This window comes from Porites lutea, chromosome 3, assembly GCF_958299795.1.
Source record: "Porites lutea chromosome 3, jaPorLute2.1, whole genome shotgun sequence".
NCBI classification, from domain to species: domain Eukaryota; kingdom Metazoa; phylum Cnidaria; class Anthozoa; order Scleractinia; family Poritidae; genus Porites; species Porites lutea.
Genome location: NC_133203.1, coordinates 10,542,069 through 10,561,210, shown reverse-complemented (window position 1 = coordinate 10,561,210; position 19,142 = coordinate 10,542,069). Strand labels below are relative to the sequence as shown.

At 37.7% G+C, this 19,142-nt stretch overlaps 2 protein-coding genes across 2 annotated transcripts; one reads left to right on the top strand and one right to left on the bottom strand.

Moving 5' to 3' along the window:
- Positions 1-99: 99 nt before the first annotated feature.
- Positions 100-5,278, bottom strand: LOC140930443 (uncharacterized). The gene is made up of 4 exons (XM_073380134.1): positions 4,919-5,278; positions 4,486-4,574; positions 1,928-1,960; positions 100-1,588 (listed from the first exon to the last, which is right to left on the bottom strand). Exons 2-4 carry the CDS (start codon positions 4,547-4,549, stop codon positions 768-770), a joined length of 918 nt encoding a protein of 305 aa, XP_073236235.1. The 5' UTR covers positions 4,550-4,574; positions 4,919-5,278; the 3' UTR covers positions 100-767.
- Positions 5,279-8,927: 3,649 nt separating this feature from the next.
- Positions 8,928-17,533, top strand: LOC140929370 (uncharacterized). The gene is made up of 6 exons (XM_073379169.1): positions 8,928-9,085; positions 10,769-10,790; positions 13,680-13,847; positions 15,058-15,186; positions 15,904-15,977; positions 17,363-17,533. Exons 1-6 carry the CDS (start codon positions 9,005-9,007, stop codon positions 17,375-17,377), a joined length of 489 nt encoding a protein of 162 aa, XP_073235270.1. The 5' UTR covers positions 8,928-9,004; the 3' UTR covers positions 17,378-17,533.
- The last annotated feature ends 1,609 nt before the right edge of the window (positions 17,534-19,142 follow it).

Below are 19,142 nucleotides of genomic sequence, written 5' to 3'. Positions count from 1 at the left end.
TGAGAATGTGTTGAAAGAATGGTGAGATTAGAGTCCAAAGGCGCCCCAACACTGCTTGCCCTTGCTGGAACAGTATCGCAAAAAATTCAAAACGGAAAAGAGAAGAAAAAGAGAAAACTTTAATTTGTATTTTATTTCTTCTAGTAACCACTTTCATTAAAGCTAAAAGTCGCTTTTGTTTAGTTTTCAATGCCTTCAAATTAGAGGCACCAAAGTCAACGATAGTAACGAATCACCAAAAAATAAGTTGCAGTGCCTCCTTATTGTCATGAAAACTGAATTGAGAATCACAATCATTTCATAAAAGACAATTTAAAAAGGCACACGGAAAAATTTGATCGATGTGGTGATAGTTCTTCCTAAAAGAAGTACCCAATACTTCATAATTATATCTAAGATGGCGTGAAAGGTAAGTTTATTTTCAGTGTTTAATATTTTTTGTTTATTTTCACTCCTAGGCCTAAGTGCTCAAAAACAAAAACCTCTAAATGATACAACAAATTTGTATAATAACCTGCAATTGCATCGAGGTAAACGGGCATTATTTCGCCCGAAATGAAGCCTCGATTTTGTCACAAACAAAACGCTTGTCCAGTATATTTACACTATTTTTCAACATATTCCAGTATACTTAAAGAATCTTGAAGCAGAATTCAAGAATGGACCTTTTTAGCTTCTGCCCTTTTTGATTCCTTTGTTGTGGGTTTGTCGCCAAGTTTCCTTTCCTTATCAGGTCATATTTTCTCAGTCTAAAATGCGGCACCACCCTAGTTTTCTGCATTACGCTTCTTCTTGTCACAGCATTCAGGCTTGCAAGATGGTGCGCATGATCGGGCGCATGGAGGTGGGCATTGAGGTGGCATTGCAGGCATGATAGGCTGAGGAGGAGGAGGAGGAGGCATGAACATTGGAGGCTGTGGTGGCATCATCATTGGTGGAGGTGGTCCCTGACAGCACGTAGGGGCACATGAGGGTTGGCATTGAGGCATCATTGGAGGCTGCATCGGGGGCTGCATCGGGGGCTGCATCGGGGGCAGCATCGGAGGCATGGGTGGCGGCAGAGGTGGGAGTGGCTGTGGGTTACAGCATTTTGGAGTACACGCTGGATAACAAGCTTTGGGGCAGCCTGGTGGGCATGGAGGTGGTGGCTGGACAGGAGGAGGAGCGGGTGCCACAACTGGAGGGGGAGGAGGCATTATTACTGGCGGTTGGGGAGGAGGGGAACAACAGCCAGCCTGCTGGCATTGAGCGGGGCATGGAGTAGCTTGAACTGGTGACACCTGAGGCATCCCTCCTCCTGGAGAAATGGTGGTTGTCCAGCGCAAGCAGATTGGTGGACACTGCTGAGGAGGAGAAGCCAGGCCGGGCATTCCGGGTGCTCCTGGAGGTCCCATTGGACCCATAGGGCCCATTGGTCCCATAAAGCCTGGTGTTCCACGACAACCTGGTGTTCCGGGGGGTCCCATGCAGCCTGGTTGTCCTGGGGGTCCAGGCATTGGCATTGGGGGAGGAGGAGGAGGTGGAGCGCAACATGATGGCTGACATTGAGGAGCACAGGAAGGAGCGCAATCAGCCCCACAAGGACTTCCTGTAGAATCAGAAAAGAATGTTCGGATCAGTATATGATTTTCGAAAATTGCTTACATAGCCCAGCATTTTACCCTCAGTGAGAAGTTATTGCTGACAACGGTTAAAGAAAATGGTACTTTCTTTTAATTAAAAAAAAAAGAGAGACAGAGAGAGAAAGAAAACAGTTACTGAAACCACTGACATTTTCCAATAGTACTTAATTCTGCTGAGATCAAGACTTTCTCAAATCAATAAAGTACTGACCATACACACCAGTTTATCTAAACCTTCCGAATTGAACAAAAGTCTATTAGCTAAGCATGATGCAGTGTATGTTGTATAATCAACAGTTGCTTACTTTTTGCTCTGAGTTCTTTGACCTTCTTAGGTACTACAAATAAATGAAAAAAAGGATAATTAGGTCTTGTTGGGCATAAAGTACTGGTTTCTTTGTGAATAGTAATACTGTCTGATGAATAGGTTACAAGGAGGCTCAAATATCAAAATATCCTTCCAAAATAAAAAGCAAAAGATCAAAAGCAGAAATAAGTTAATGGATTTTCACTGGGTATATATAAAAAGAATCAACAAATATTAGCGCCATTTATACGAGGAAAATATCGGAAGAATTGCCAATTGGGCAAACAGCTCTTATAATAAATGTCCATCCTTTTGCTAACGTCTTATTTTTGGTTCCTGACCTCTTTCTCATGTGACTGTTGCCAATAGCAACGTCGGCAATCCAACCAATGGTTCTTGTTTCAAAGTAACAAGGATATACTACGAACTTTCGCACAGGGAGCACTGAATAAACAGGCCTTTAATTTGTTGAGGGTGAATGAGACTTCTCTACGTACAAAAATTGCCATTTCCCATTGAGTAGTAAATAGAATACTGTTTTTGAAAGACTTAAGCTAAAAGAAGCCAGAGAAAGACAGCTTGAGGGGACAGAAAAAACTTTAACACGGGGAAGCTCTGCCCCAAGGTCCAACCCCTTACCCTTATATATACCATTTTTGACAGAAAAGGTGCCCCTTACGAATGTATCTTTTATTAACAAATGGTACCCCTCTAACTGCTGTAAATGCATAAATAACTAAACCAGAAAGTTTTCTTGTCTGTTTCACAGACATTAAATGAACCTGTTAGCTCTTTTAGGTCCTTTTACAGACGTCACGACAGATATCCCTGGACTTTCATGTACTTCAACTGGTGACATTCCTACTCTTTCATATTGCTGAAGCTTGAAAAAGGTCACCCTTTTGGGTGGAGACTTCCCGTATAGGCCATTAGAGGGAGTACCCCGCCCCCCCCCCCCCTCCCGGAATCGACAGCATGGATGATGCAGTCCGATAAAAAGATCTTCAACGCTTCACCAAATATTACTTTTCCTACAGGTTGGTGTGTCTACTTTGAAGAGACAGAAAGAAATCGTAACATCAAAAAAAGGAAAGAAAAAAAAACTGTCGGAAGACGGAATCATTTTTCTCTTACTAGTCTACGGCCGGCCGCTTAATGTTAATGATGACGCATGCGTACTATGCATTGGCGTCTTGCAGAAGACGCAATAGTTTTTTAAGACTAGGTTTTCTTCGTCCCAGTTAACTCGCGTCCTACTTCAGATATAAGGAAAGTTCGAGTTTCACGTAAGACACGGTAATTCAATGAGCGAGTCAGAGACTTTTACACAATAAAATTATTCGTCTTGGCTCGTTAATCTGTACATCTGAAAATTTACCTGCAGCAGTTGAGTAGTGATCGAGTGTAATTTTTTGTAACGATTGATTTATTTTTCTACTGTTATCTCCTAAACTAAAGCAAAATTGACGCCGCCAAAGGCATAAAAGTTGAATATGACTTCTTCTTCGCGTTTTCGCAGACGAAATGCATATAAGGACTTCTGATTGGCATTTGTGAGGTACTGTCAGTACTGTATATGCTTTGCGCGTGTTTAATTGGCTAACCAAGATAACTACATTAGTTTCGCTTTGGTAATTAAGACAATAAACTAAAAATCCTTCAACCCGTTCTAGAATAGTACCACATGCTAGTCAGCCACTAGATTAACGTCTGTGGCGTATGTGGAGAATGGAAAACGTCTGCTTACACGTAGAAATATTGGTTATAGTTTCAAAACAACTTCTAGACTATGTTGTTATAAAAATGGCTATTTCATGTGGTTTCAGTGCCATTCACTGGTACCAGCTACAGTCAAATTAAGGACAATTATGTTTTGTATAAGCGCAAGACCAACCGAAAATGCATCGCTCAAATAAAAAGTGGAATAGACTGGAATGCATCTGAAATGCCTGGCCAGAAGTATAAAGTAAAATAATATTCCACGTTTAATACTATAAGTTCTTTCTTTCTAGCTCATGGAAAATAAATTGATTAATCATGGACATCGGTGTGTTCGTATATTATTATGGAGCGACGAAATGATATACTGTTTCCTTTGGGAATTAAGCCCTCAAAAGAGAACTATGTCAAGGATAAAGCATGAGGAGAAAGCTTAAGACATGGATCTTTAAATATGTTTATTTTCTATTTCAGAATGATTTTAACAAAGTCAGTAATGGGTTTTATATCGGATAAAATGAAGTAGCAGCTACTCAGAAATGGAACAAATAAGTCAGTGCATCATTCCAAGGTTGTCTTAAGTTACTGAGTGGTAAATGAGATTTGCCTCACACAGAATACCATGTCGCCCATTGTCACTATTTATGAATATATGGTATTCGAAAAGTCATAGTCAGATGGCAGCTGGTTGTCTTTGTGAAACTCTGTCGTTTCCAAATCTAACAGACAGTCTTTATTTCGCTTCATGGTTGGTTGGAAGTTAATAATAAGTTGACATCTTAGAAGAGTAATCTGCTCAAAACAAGGAAAGAGCTTCCTTTTGTAAAAGATTCTTACCATAAGAGCATTCCACTTGAAGAGTTAAAGCCAAAAGAACCACGAAAATCACCCGAGGTTCCATTTCTGACGACTGCAAAACCCCTGCGCTGCATAAAACCAGAAAAAAAAGAAGTTGAACTGTAAAAGCTTTAACAGGTAAAAAGGCTTAATTTGAGCTGATGTTACGAACAATTTAAATTCATTTTTTTATTTTTTGCATATTCATATCCAACTTGATAAACTGAAAATGATATGTAACGGAAGAAATATCCCTCAATCACTGTTGATTTCACGACATACATGTTATTTATTATATTTCTGTCTATGGCAAAAAACAACAACCCTGATTATCGCTTCAATAAATTAGATATTTTTCTGAGCTTTGGAGGCTATTTGTCTCGAGACCACAACAGTAAAAAGTGGAAAAACAAAATGACCTCCTTAGTCTTACCTGAATGTTTCCTAGTAATCTTTTGCTTCAGAACTTTGCTCTGCGTTGCTTTACAAAATAAACTACCAGTCGTTTCTTCCAGGACCTATTTATTTATTAAACAATACCTCAGAGTCTCATGTCGTGGAATTCCATTTTTGTCGCATAATAGTGACAAGTGTAAAACGCGACAGAGAATTGTGTAAACAATATTAAATCAGCGGCAAAATTAATGGGCATCTCCCCTCCGAATCGATTGTCCTGCTCCAAAAATTGCATATATTTCACGAAACCATCTATGGTAGCTTAAGTGAATTGTTAGTAAAGGTCGACTTTAAAACCAATAAATATTTGACAAAGTTTGTTTAAACAAGTCAGTGGTGTTTCTCTGTGTTGGTTGCAGAGCTCTGAAAGTTAAGCCACAAGTAAAATGATCATCAAAACGGGCAGGTGGCAAAATAAAATCTTATATTTGATTGGCTTAAAATAATTTCCTTGATGATAAATTTCGCGCGGAAGAGAGAATAACTGTTTCTCCCAGAATACCCACAGATTTAAAGAAAAAACTGAGATTGGAAGCCCATGATGGTGGTTTTAGATTCCGCTGTGAATTTTAAAAGGATTCCAGGATTCCCAAAATATAAATTATAAGGTGATAACTCTGACCTGATCGAATAACTTTGTATCTGTGTCACATCATTTTCAATTAACTTTCTCAGTTTTTCTCCTTACCATTTCTTGGCTTCATTTATCAGACGATTCATGCCTCTTAAAAGTGAATAGACATCTTTTATTAGCCGTAGGGAATGAAGATGAAGATTTCTGATAAGGAAAGAATTAGTCTAATTCTGACTTAGGCCGTGTATCAGCGATTCTTGTGATTGTCAAATAGCGTTATTCTTGTTAATTAAAGCCTTGTTTAATTTCCAGGTTCGAAGTCTCTAATTAGTGTTATAAATGAAAGTTAGGTATTTTCTAAATGAATACTGTTTGTACCGATGATTTTTGTTGTAGATAACGTGGCTCGTTGGAATAACTATTACTTAAATACAATCATGATACTTTTTAAAGTAAATTGACCACTCCAGAAAATACCACACATACCATAATGCTCTTTGTTTGTCACCCCAAAAATTTGAATAAGCACTGTTTACAGTTTCTCTTGGGGTCATTTTAACTCCCAAGAGAAACTGAAAACAATGCTTGCGCAAAATTTTGGGATGACAAACGAAGAGCATTATGGTATATTATGATATTTTCTGGAGCGGTCAATTATACGGATGAATGAGTCGAATAAAGGTAAAAGTTCATTTTATACTTTCCGTTTTTCTCCAAAGACCCCTCCGAAGAATTACCTCATGGTTTGCTTTACATAAATAGCTGTCGCTAGGAAAGCAACATAAAAAGTTTTTTTGTATTTTCCTGTCCGAAACCGCGACAGAAAACCGTCAAAAACCGTTAAACTAAAAAATTCAAATACATACGATTGTTGGGAATACTGATTTCTGTCATCCTGCAAAGTTTTAGCCTATACAAATTTCAACACTACTAGTTTGGAAGAGACCATTGTTTACATGATGTTTGCCTGGCGAGTCTGCCCTTAAGAGTCTGCAAAAGGACATATTTTATGGCTGCGTAGAAAATAAGAAAACTTTCTGATTTAGGGAGATGCACTTTTCCAAACTAGGTATGCAAAAGGGGTTCCATTTCTCAATAGGGTGAAAGGTAGGTAAAAGGGGGAGAGATTGGACCTCAGGGCGGAGTGTCATCGAATAAAACGTTTCTTGAATACCTCTTCCCCCCAGCAGTCAGCCGAACCGGTCGTTTGAAATTTTGAGAGTTTTCACAAAACCCCATCACTTTCATGCTTATTGTTTATGAATATACTGATATGCTGAACAATTCTGATTAAAAGCGAACCAGTTTTTTCGACATGGCGAAGCCGATGATGCCTGTTACTAATCCTTACCAAGCGTCTATCATGGATAGGAGTCCGCCTTTAACCTTCCATGATAAGTCGCAAATTTATTAAACAAAGGCGCTCAGACCGTCTGACTTTTTAAGGTGTCCTAAAGAGGTGTTCGTTAAGAGGGAATTAAATGTATTTACTGAATGTGTTCAAATTCCGAAAAGTGAACACCAGCTACAAAAACATTCAGCCTAAAGCGAATCTGGGCAAGCAAGGATAGGATAGGTCGCGATAGGAATAACGAAGATTTTCCGATAATGTACAGAATATCACGACAATTTCCCGAGTCGATAAAAGAATTTCAGAACTGCATCGGAGGATAATATAAAGAAAGGCCCTGTTTCTTTTCTTTTTTCCCCTTACATACACACATAATATTATCATTGCTGCTGTTAAAGAAACAACCACTAGGTTCGTACAATGTTATATGTAAATATTTGAACAGAGAAAAATAATGTTTACTGAATAAGACCTGATAGTAAAAAGAAACCTTTATGAAGTGCTTCCTAATATAAATAAACGAAAAATGGCTGTCACTTTCCCTCTTTTGAAAGGTGTTTTTGAGAGTTTGTTTAATTGTCATGGCAATCTGACCTTTTACGGAAGTATGCGTTGGAGGCGATTTAAAAAAGAGGTAAGGAAATGGCGGAATAATGCGCCATTATGTGGCATCCGCCACTCAGACTGTTAAATCCGAAGAAAAGGTGGCGGGAGGGGGAGGCGGGCGGGTAGGAGGAATCTTGTGTGAAATGGACAGGGGAGGCAGATCTGGGCGGCGCTAGGTAAATATTTGTGTCCGAAAGGCGACTATATACTGATATGCAAATAATTCCCAGAACCCATCAATAGCTGTAGTGAAAATGTTGAGTTTTAGTTTCAAATTGATTGACAAATTTAGTACCTTTACATGTAAAACATCATGACGAATTATGGCGGATTTCTCTTTAAAAAAAAAATTAAGGTACATAGAAAATCTTTGACATTTTATTGAAAATGTTTTTTTAATAAGAAAAAGAGAAAATCATATTCGAACCTGAGCCTTTCGTACGCTAGTCTTTCTACCTTGAAGCGACACTACCACACCGACCCCCCAAAACGAGAAAATTGAATTAAGTATTATATATGCTAATTAACTTTCCTTCACAATTGATGTATCTACACCAAGTGACCCTCGCCATTTCCATAACTTTTAGATTAAATTCAACTTGGGAACACTAATGTTAAATGAGACTAGGTATGTAAGAATGAACTTTTTGCCTCATTGCAACGTAATTCAGAGTAACTCTATCTAATACATCTACCATGACTAAAGGCCTGGTTGACCGGCCGCATGCACCGCACTCTAGGCGATACCTGTATCGGTAAAAGGATTGGCTTACCGTCTGACGATCATCTGACACCAAAATAATTATGCATTTTGCGAAATGACGAGCATGCTGTCCTTAATGTGGACCCCCCCCCCCCTCCCCCCCCCCCCCTCCTCACCACCTTTCCCTGCCGGTTTTAAATGAGATTTCTGTGAAATCCAATCGGACGTATCATTAATTAACGAAACAATTTAAGCTGCTTAAGGAAATGAAATGTTTCATAATTCACGATATTCAGATTATAGTTTTTAGCAGAACTGCGTTTCAGGTAAACATTATGTCATCACTTTCACCTCTTCAATTTTTGGCAATTAATCTGAAACTAAAAACCAAAAACATAAAAGCAATCATTTCAGTCTTCTTTTTACTACTTTGTAGCTCCGACACAGGTCTAATTAATCATTACGGAAGTCTTTCTTAAGAATTTAATAAAAAATTAAAGTATTGTTAAATAGATCTTTTAGGCCATTAATGACATTAACTATATTTTTAATATTTGTCAGGGTTTTTATTAACAAAAGAGAGCTTAACAAAAACAACAGGTTTGTTCTAAAAGGAAAATTCATTAACACAGTTTATTCAGCTAATTAAACTCCGATTTAAAAGGAAATGATTATACGACTTTGGGGCTGTCAAAATTGTCTTAAGTCTTATTCGACCGATATTACTTTCTGGAACGACAAATTATGATCAGTCATTTTCAAGTCCTTAAGAGAGCGTTAGTGAAAATTACATTCTCACAAGTATACTCATTCACGAGAAGGTATTAACATGAGCGCTCGTCTTCTTTTTATTTTTGTTGTGTTGCTGTTTGCAGTTGCGGTTCTAGATGTGTTCGCTGGATTTATCAAGGTTTGCTTGCCGATTTTTGTGATTTTTTCTAGTTTCCTGTATTCTTGTGCCATGTGAGTGATTCCTTTCTTTTGGGTACTAGGGCCACATTGAATTACAATGAAACAAAAAGGCATATAATTTGTCTGCCCTGGCAATACATATCCTTTACCTCTGATATAGCTTTTTGACTAAAAACAAAGAATGCACTCTTTTTATTTTCCAAAGAAGAAAAAGCAATATCCACCTACTCTCTTTTGTCCAATTATCAACAAAGATCATTTGGTAACACCGAACAATACATCATCTTCATTTCACAGAATGTATTGCTTCTATTTATTTACCACTATCTGAGTCTAAAGGATAATGGATGTACCAAGGAATTATACTGAAAAGGCGGGAAAATTTTTGAACATAGGATTAAAAAGCATTTTTAAAAGCCTTTTTAAAATATTTCTCTCTAATATGATCTGATTATGATCATGAGGATCACGATTGGCTAATATAAATGTAAACACGATTTGGAGAAAAAAGAAAAAAGCCTTACAAGGGAAACTGACTTGTTGTAAGTGTCACAAGTTTGTTTTACAATACTTGCGCCATATTCTTTATTATTAGATTAAAATCAGGTATATTGGTTTCTGAACATCACTGCTTTTAAAAGTCAGGAAAAGTTTTTCGCAATATAGTGTGAATATTTATCGATAGAATAGTGATCAATCGACAATGACTACTGTGACTAATGTGTTACTTTTGTGAAAAAATTTACCTTTTCAGTTCGTCCCTCAGTGATTTGACAAGAAGCTTAAACTACTTGATGTAATCGTTTTACTTCACCTAAAAAACGCACACAGTTAGAAAATTCAGCCTTATTTTCTGTCTTTAATCAATAAACGGTTAATTAAATTCATTTGAATATCAAATGGGACTGAAAAAAAGAGCCTCATCGACACTCTAAATCTTAGCTTGCTTTCTGAAGGTTTCAAAAACGATATGGTACATGTTGCACGATATTTGATTGGCGTAAGTCTTATACTTGCAATAATACTCAGTTTTTCAACATGGATTAATCGCCTGCAAAGACGCGTGAACTGTAGTCGGATTGCCTCAAAGGTCTGTCCGTTATTATCTGCGCGCGTAAATCAAACATTCTGTACGGTATCTGATAATTCATTGTTCACTAACGACCACTAACTTTTTCAATCAAATCTAACACTCAACTTTCATTTTGTGTAATATGCAAATGATCGTTAAATAGGGTTGTTTTCTAGGAATTTTGTTAAACAAGAAGTATGCATTAACAGACTCCGCGATATGGTCATTATCTCACTCATACGCAGTTATCACACAGGCAGTAGCAGCTATTAAAGGAGATGTCTGTGACTGGAAGTGTCTGTGACCATTTCTCCCGGGATTATGCCATTCTGAGAAGTCCTACAAGGATGAAACAGCTGTCCATGGCTACTGGTGTTCAGTTGATATGGCATTGCGCATGCGATAGGTACCTGCGGTACTGCGGAGTTTGGCGTTAATTGTGTTTACATCTAGTGATGTTATTTGAGCGTAAAACTGCTTAAATACCAAATAGCGAAAGGGGAGGGATGGTGTTTTTTTACGAGGGGGTATTTTAAAACGGGTCGCTTATTAGAGACGTACCCTCTACGGTACCTTCTACTCTGACTGTTTTCTTACTTTTCTTTGTAGGTTCGAAAGAAGAGATTTGAAAGTAAGTAAAAACATATCATTCTAAAGTAGTAACTTGCTCCCGGACGTACATTACCCTAGAATTTTTCCTAATAATCTTATTACATAGATGTTGCGGAATCTTCCACTGCGTTTGGAATATCTCAGCGTTCGCTAGTTCAATAAACAATCAGGACTGCACGCGGTATCTTTCACTTTCTTCGCTTTGCGTTCGTTCATTCGTACATCACAATCGTTCTTAACATTCTACCCAAGATTACGATGCTCACTAGTTTTATTGCTACCACAAGTAAACGCCTTGACTGCGTATGCCCGGCCGCAAACCGAACTTGGCAAAAGCTCACTATTATTTCTTGTGATCTAGCGCATGAGCGTGAAACCTATTTCCTTAATATATCCCACATAATCATAACAATAACAAAATTGTCAAATGTGATTGGCTATCAACTGCCCTGATTTCAGCCTTAATTGGACAGTTTAATAGGACAGTACGCGTCATGCCTAAGTAATTAGACAGTACTCGCCATCACGCGCGCGCTTAAATGGCTTTTTTTTTCGCTGCTAGCAAAACAAAATTTTGAATTTCTTGTGTTTTGATTTAAAAAATAGCCTATTATATCACAAATTTTGTTAAAGTTATGATTAATTGGTAACAGAACTTTGTGTCGTCCAATTCGGTCTGTAATCAAACTCGGAATTAAACAAATCGGACTCCCGCTACGCGGCCGTCCGATTTTGTTAATCACTCGTATGATTACAGACCGAATTGGACTCCACTCAGTCCTGTTACCATTACTTATCGACCCTTTTATTATTTACCGCGCATAAACCGATTACAATCAAAACCACAAAGACTGATAAAAACAAACCGAGTCAATTCTATTATTCGTCATAGGATGTTGTTGTACGCCTAAGACAACTTTCTACTTGCAAGGCAAACTCAACTGCTCAACAATTGCGAAAAATGATACTAATAATAGAATAAATTTTCGAGACACTTAAATTTCACTATTTGATGGTTCACATATTTCGCGGCATTTAAATTTCGCGATTTTACAACAATTCTGGATTGAGAGTCACTTTAATTTCACGATCTTCAGCAAAACACAATACTCTTAATTTTTTAATATTCATTGCAAGAAGAAACAAAATTCCACAGGCATAAAATTTTCTCAACACTTTACTTTCGCGATTTTTTTGAAATCGCGAAATTAAAGTGTCGCGAACATAACGTGACGTGAAAGTGAAGTGAAAGGAAAAACTGGGAGTAGATAATACTTGTGAAGCTTATTTAGAGTAGATATCGTGGACAATACCTGGCGGTGCATCATTTTCTTAGGTTTCACATGATAACAAATGCAGATGAAGTCGTTTTATTTGATTAAGTAACGGGAACATTTCATGACGACGCGACGTTAAGACAAATCACAGTCTGTTCTGATTAGTAAAATCAAGGAAGATAATCTAATGAACTGAAAACTGAGTGAATAGAACTACGTCCGCATGGCCAAGGACTGTTGTGGCAATAGCCTCATTACTAGGGATTATTTTTCATGCATTGCTACGTAAAGTGTCTGTTGTTTTGAATACTGTTGCGATCAACTAAAACGGTCGTTAGACGACACTAATTTTGTGAATCGCCATATAAATTTAATAGTGTGTTGAAAAAGGAAACAAATTAGATTTTTCATAAGGAGTTTCTCTTCAAAATCACCTTGAGCTTTAGTTTTCCTTGGACAAAGTCTGTTGCTATGGCTACGGATATCACAAGTGACATGAATTAAAGCCCTTGGAACAAGCAGCGAAACAGTTAATTGTTTGTGTAACATTTTACACTGTCATTGAAAAATACTTTGAAAATTTGTAAGATTATGTATATAATTTGAATTTTCAGTAAATTTTAGGATGGACGGCATGATGTGGGCATCCAACCACAAACACACCCGCACCCCCCGACCCCTCTTCCACCCCTAAGTAACCATGCGCCATGCGTCATAACCTTAACGAAAATGAAAGCAAATTATCCCAAATAGCACACAATGACATTAAATGTAATGAAAATAAAGCTTTCTGGAGCAAAACAAACAAAAGCTTAATATTGCAACCGATAGGGTTAGAATGCGGACATTGGAATAGTAAACTTGATCAGGTAACGACTTAAGGATATCGAACTACAAAGATGGCTAAGTGAGGTAAATAACGACACCAGAAAAGATGCTAACCAAAGCAACAAAATGATCATGAGAACCTACCGGGTATTCAAAACGATAGACAATTACAAATGTGAAGATTACCTTCATCAGGTCACCAATACGCGATACAGAATAGCTCTAACAAAATTTCGACTAAGCAGCCACAAATTATCCGAGACCGTTTAAGAAACCTGAAGAATTAATTTACCTAATTTCTAAAATGGAAATGGAGCACGAATACTATTTTCTAAATATATATCCTGCTTACGAGGGGAAAAGATGTTCGTTACTAGATTATTTGGAAAAAGAATATAGAATAAAAATAAGCAGAATGTCACCTAACAAAATATTCATGTTTCTAACCCCCCTAGTGGAAAATGCTAAAAAAACAAAAAATTAATAGCAAAACATATATTCGAATACTGTGGAAAAAGAAAAGAGGAAGACGGCAAAAAGTAAATACTCTGGGAATTAATTAATAACTTATTAGCCATATATGGTTAGGATTTTTCTTGTTTGTAATTTTAGTCCTTTGGAAATAGTTGACATACTATTTGTTGTATAAGTGACTCCAAATAAACACATGTATGTATGCATGTGTGTATGTATGTATGTAGATCAAAAAATGCTGTGAAGGGGAAAGGAGAAGGAAAAATTTCTTATTTCTTGCTTGATGAAAGATTAATTCTTATAAATTGATGTTTGTCTATTGAATGTAGATAACACTTGTACGGAAAAAGTGATGAGCCGAGAGCCCGTGTGCAAACAGTTGATATGTCCTGACAACGTTGGCAGACAAATGAGGTTAACATTTTGCAAAAAAATACCAAAATTTTGTCCAAAGATTCATAAGGATCCATCAGCCGTCTGCTGCCCTTCAAAATGCGGTAATATCTCTAATGTGTAAATCTTCATAATGAGGTTCAATACCAGGCCTTTTGCAACTAGTATTTCACGTGGGACAAAAAACCCGCGCCATGATGAAGAACAATGAAAGCACTGGGACAAGATAAACAAAGAGCTCACTTTGTTTGTTTTCTCCTAGTGCGTCTTTTACTCTCCAATTTGGCAGTTTTGTACCAAGTGAATGACTAGCTAACTTGCAGATCGCCTGCTTATTTAAAGGTTCGAGCCTGAACTCATTCTACTACCGGAAATGTTGAGATAGCAGATGTATTGCACTTGAGCAAATAAAGTTCATCTTATTTATCTTTATCTATAAATAATTGCTTTAACAGTTATGAATAATTCAATTTAGAATTCGGCGTGGCCACTGAATAGGAGCACTGAAGACCCATTTATACGGGGTTAGCCTCGACCTAAGGAAATATATTTAAAAATTCCAGTCAGTAGACTAAGACGCGTGTACAACGGTGTCTATTGTTTTAAACTCAAATTCAGGCACCTTCTCAGCTCGCCGGTATTTGTGAATATTTTACTTCAGTTCGAGGCTAACCCCGTACAAATAAAAATTCGACGTTTTTATTCTGCTGCCACGACGAATTCGAATCTGACTAGACTATACGCTCTTCTCACATATGGTAATATGCCCGTCTAACCTCGTTTACGGGTAAAAATTCTTTTGAAATTCAAATACGAAAACGTCGTCTGATTAGCATTTCAAAGGATTTTTTACTCAAAAACGAGGTTAGACGGGCATATTACCATACGTGAGAAGAGCGTATTGCTCCGCTGATTTTTTTCCCCATTATCACACTTAATCAATCATCATTTGAGCATGCCATTTGTTTTATTGTTTTATTCCTTTGCCGAGTTGGGAACCAAGAGTTGTTCACTCATGCAAGAGGACTGAATCCAAAATGCTAAGGTGGCCCGCAGAGGACTTGCTGCAAATGAGATAAAGTTGCTGCAAATTAAATTAAGCTGCATACTTTCCCGTCACTTAATTTGCAGCAACTATTTTTTATTTGCAGCAGCTTAAGTTAGTTTACAGCAACTTTATTTTTTTTTTTGCGTCAACTTTTTTATTTGCAGCATATCCGCTGTGGGCCACCATAAAATTTCTACCAAAAAAAAGACTGCAGTTCTACAGCTTTGTTGAATTCTCTCTTTAATTGTTTGCTTGATGTTTTACAGTTTGTGAAGACAGAAACGGCATAAAGTATTCTCCTGGTGAGAGCTTTAACGTCGATGATGGTAGAAACCCGCGCCACAAATGCAAATGTGGAAAAGACGGAGTACCTGAATGCCACGAATACTATATAAGTAAATATTGGCTCGCTTTATTTCCAGTGTTGTTGTCATTGCTTGTCGCCAGGATGGTCCGCAGGTTCAGAGATCTAAATAGTACAAAAAGAACAAATAATATTGCTGACTTATGACATAAATCACACAATGATGGTTTTGTTGCTAAAAATTCGATTACTTCTACTTGTGGCTCGTTTTGTAGCATTGTAAACTGAAGCAGCAGTATAGTTATTACTGTTGTTGCTGATGTTGATCTCAATAGCGTTTAATAGTTTGGTAGGGGTGGAAGGAGGAGGTGATGGAGCGGTAAATGTGTTCGCTCCCACTCCCCGATAAAACTTCTAGCAGCAGAAGCTAAATGTATAAACAAAAATTGGGACAGTCTTCAATTAAGCTAGTTAATTCAACTAATTTATTCATATTTTTCATGCTGAACCTAATAGGCAACCTGCTTACTCAATATTTTTTCTTCATTTTGACTGCTTAAATTAGTGTCAGCTTTTTGCATTTCGTTAACTAATTGGTAATAAAATGTAGCCTCGTACACCTCGGCCAGCTACTGATTACTCACTGAAATCGTCTCCGTCCTATATCTTTTTCTTATCGCAATTATTTTCTAGTTTATCCAAACTACTAACGTGATAAGGCTGCAAGTTATAAGTTGTAAGCACATTTAGACTTCAAAAAGCAAGTTTCTAGCTGTAAAATTTACTTTTAACTCCCTTCATTTTTTAGTTCCACCAAAAGTACCCAGACCTCCACCAGTATTTCCTCCTCCACCAAACTTTCCTCCTCCACCACGTGATGAGGTAGGTGTCTTCTGACGTCATTAGTTAATAAACGGCTACCACGCACAAAGATTTATATTTGTAATTAGAGTCGTCACCCTGCTAGCAGAGCCTTTCATTCACTTGCTTGATTTAGGCGTACTCCAGAAAGACTTCGTTGAGCATGTGCTGCTTGTTACAAGGACACAGGTTTGAACCAAGCAAAGCTTAAAACTGTGCGCTTAGTACACGGATTTCCGCTCTCAGAAAGGGAGTTTGACGAGAGAAAACAAGATTGACTAGTTCGGGCTTCGGCAATTTCAAAGGCTTGACGTGATTCAAGCAGGGTCTTCTTTTTCTCTTTTTTTCTCATGAAGAGAAAAGAAAGCTCTTATCGCAGGGTGGAGAGTCATACGTAACTGACAGGTTTTGGCTTTTCAAAGTGCTGCGTTCAACACGTCCATCTTGTTACACTGTTCGCAAAAGGCGAACTTCGAACTTTTCAACTTTAAACAGCTAACAAATCACGTTATTCTGCAAAGGGTTCAATAATTTTTCTATCATTGAATTATTGTGCTCTTTTGTTTCGTTATGTTTTTTCATTTACGGTCGTTGTACCATCATGCCACCGATATAAAGATATATTGTTGTTAGTAAATAATTCTTAGCTAATAAATGCATCAATTTTCCAAAAAAAAAAAAAAGAAAAAGAAGTCGTTTACACCATACACTTACGATTTGAGCATTGTTTGTGGCGGAACAACTTTCATCTTTTTTGCGTAGGAGCAGAACGTTTTCCCAGCGTAGGCAAATATCGGATTATATTGTGATTAAGTGGTTTGTTAGCCACTTCAGAAAAAGTAATTTGAATAGTCATGGAGTTTATGAGACACTTGATATTTTTAATACCATATCGTTAAAGTGCAACGTTACCTCGTACCCAGATCTCACTCTGGCCGTGGGAGATTTGGGCTCGAGTTCAACGTTTGAGATTCAACGTTTGAGATCGGCACTTGTGGAAACATCAGGGTCGGCTGGTAGCATAGTGGTATGCCAATACACCCTTCCCTTCCTTCAAAAATATGAGCAGTTTTTAGCGAGGTGGCTGTGTCGGTTGTGGTGGTTGCTGGTGGTTGTGTTGGTTGTGGTGGTTGTTATAGCCGAAATGATTGCTAAATCGAGCTGGGGCTAACTGGAAAATACCGTATTTATTCAAATGATTGACTCCTGTATACTGCATACCCCAAACCCTGGCTGTTCCTGATACATATCATTTGAAAAATAACCTTCTCCCGAGGTTTATTACTGTTGCCTGTTTCTGACATATTATAAAATGTAAAAAAAATATCTTTTAAATCTTCACTTGTTTTCTTTGCTTTTTTATCAGTTTAGGTCACCACTCATTTACAATGTTTTCTCTCTTTTAGGAGCAAACCGATTGACATTTCAGCTAGATACAAAATTTTTACTGATCGCGAAAAATCGCTTTCAGTTCAACCATAGTAAAAGTGGCTAGTTAAAGAAGACCTGTAACACATTTTCACACCATTTAATCACGTGAGAATGAATATGGAATGAATAAAAAAGCATGTTACAAATTGCCTGTGAAGAGTGTTATCTAATTAGTTTATTGAGCATAATATTCTGGCAAGATCGTTAAGCGTTGAGCATTCAATTTCTCCATAATCCATCCATCCGTTAATCCATCCTTTCATTTAGTCAGACACTCATTTGTCCGGCTACGTCCGTCCGTCCATTCGTCCATCTATCAATCCATTTAATGACGCTTGTTACTAATTTACCGATTTCAAATTTGGTTTCTCTGGTTTTACATGTTTTGAAGCATATATGTTTGTAGAACGAGGACTGGCGTCCTAAATGGGATATCATTGTAAGGAATGAATGCCTGTCTTTCTGCGTACTTATTTATATTTTTCTGATAAACATTTTCAAATAATACATCATACCTTTGGTATTACTACTCGAATCTAGTCCATATCCAACAAAATGATTAGAGCCTCTAGTCTTCTCGGGTGCATGTAACCACGAAAACACGTAAGGTTTGTGTTGCAACACTTTCAATGATCTTATTTTATTGTTTGGAACGCCCGAGCGCGGGAAGGGGGGAGGAGGGGGGGGTTGGACGTTTCCTCCAGATTTCAAGTTACGGGGATAATCGAAGTTTTTGAAATTTTCGAGGATTCCGGGATTTTCTAGGGTAGGAAAATTTGGCATCTTTCATTTTGTGACTTGAATTAAGTAGGGGTTTTTTGGGGTATTCAAAACAATCTGTGGTAGTGCCGGTGTAACCCGGCCGCGTAGTTCTGCGATTAAAGTACAACCAAACTTGTTTTCGTTTCTAGAGATTTTTAAGGCTCGGTAATTCGGCATGGGATTAATTTGGGGTTAATTTTTGGTCTAGGGTTATTTGGGGGTTTTGTTTGCGGCCCTAGGGATTTTTTTTCGGTTTTGATTTTTTCCCCCATTCGATTACCCTGTCACTCGAAATCCGGAGTACCCCCTGCCGGATGGGAAGTACAAAAAAAAACGACACGAAAATGTAAAATTGATAGTTAAGTTACACTTGGCAATTCGCAACGACGACGATGAGTATAACAACATGTATGTCTGAAATCTTAAAAGGATCTCGTGTTTCTTTATTGATGTAAGACCGACAAAAAAAGAGAATTCTTTCAAATACCGTATTTATTCTATTAACCGCCTGGGCGCTTATTAAATTTTTGGACCTTGAGAGTGGGCGCGTATTAAATTTTAACCATTTTCAGCAAGTGAAGTATGTCTATTTTGCAACAAAATAATAAATTCTAATAACAAAACGCGAAGAAGTAACAAAGCAAGGTTTCTGTAAAATACTCTGAAGAAAACTCCGTCCACGGGGAAGTCTCTTATAGGGGTGAGCGCTTTTTTGAGTTTGATTGGGAGGTGGAGGGAGTGGGCGCTTATTCGAGGCTGGGCGCTTATTAACTTTTTCTACCTTTAGGATGGGCGCTTATTCGAGGTGGGTGCTAATTCAAGGTTGGGCGCTTATTCGAATAAATACGGTAAATGCAAAGGCACATTCAGCGTACATTTTATAAGCGGATTAAGAGTAAATGATACCATCCGCACAACATTCCGTGCCAACAGCACAAATATAAATTCAACCCATATTCTCAGCTTAGGCAGACCTTAATGCAAAACACTGAA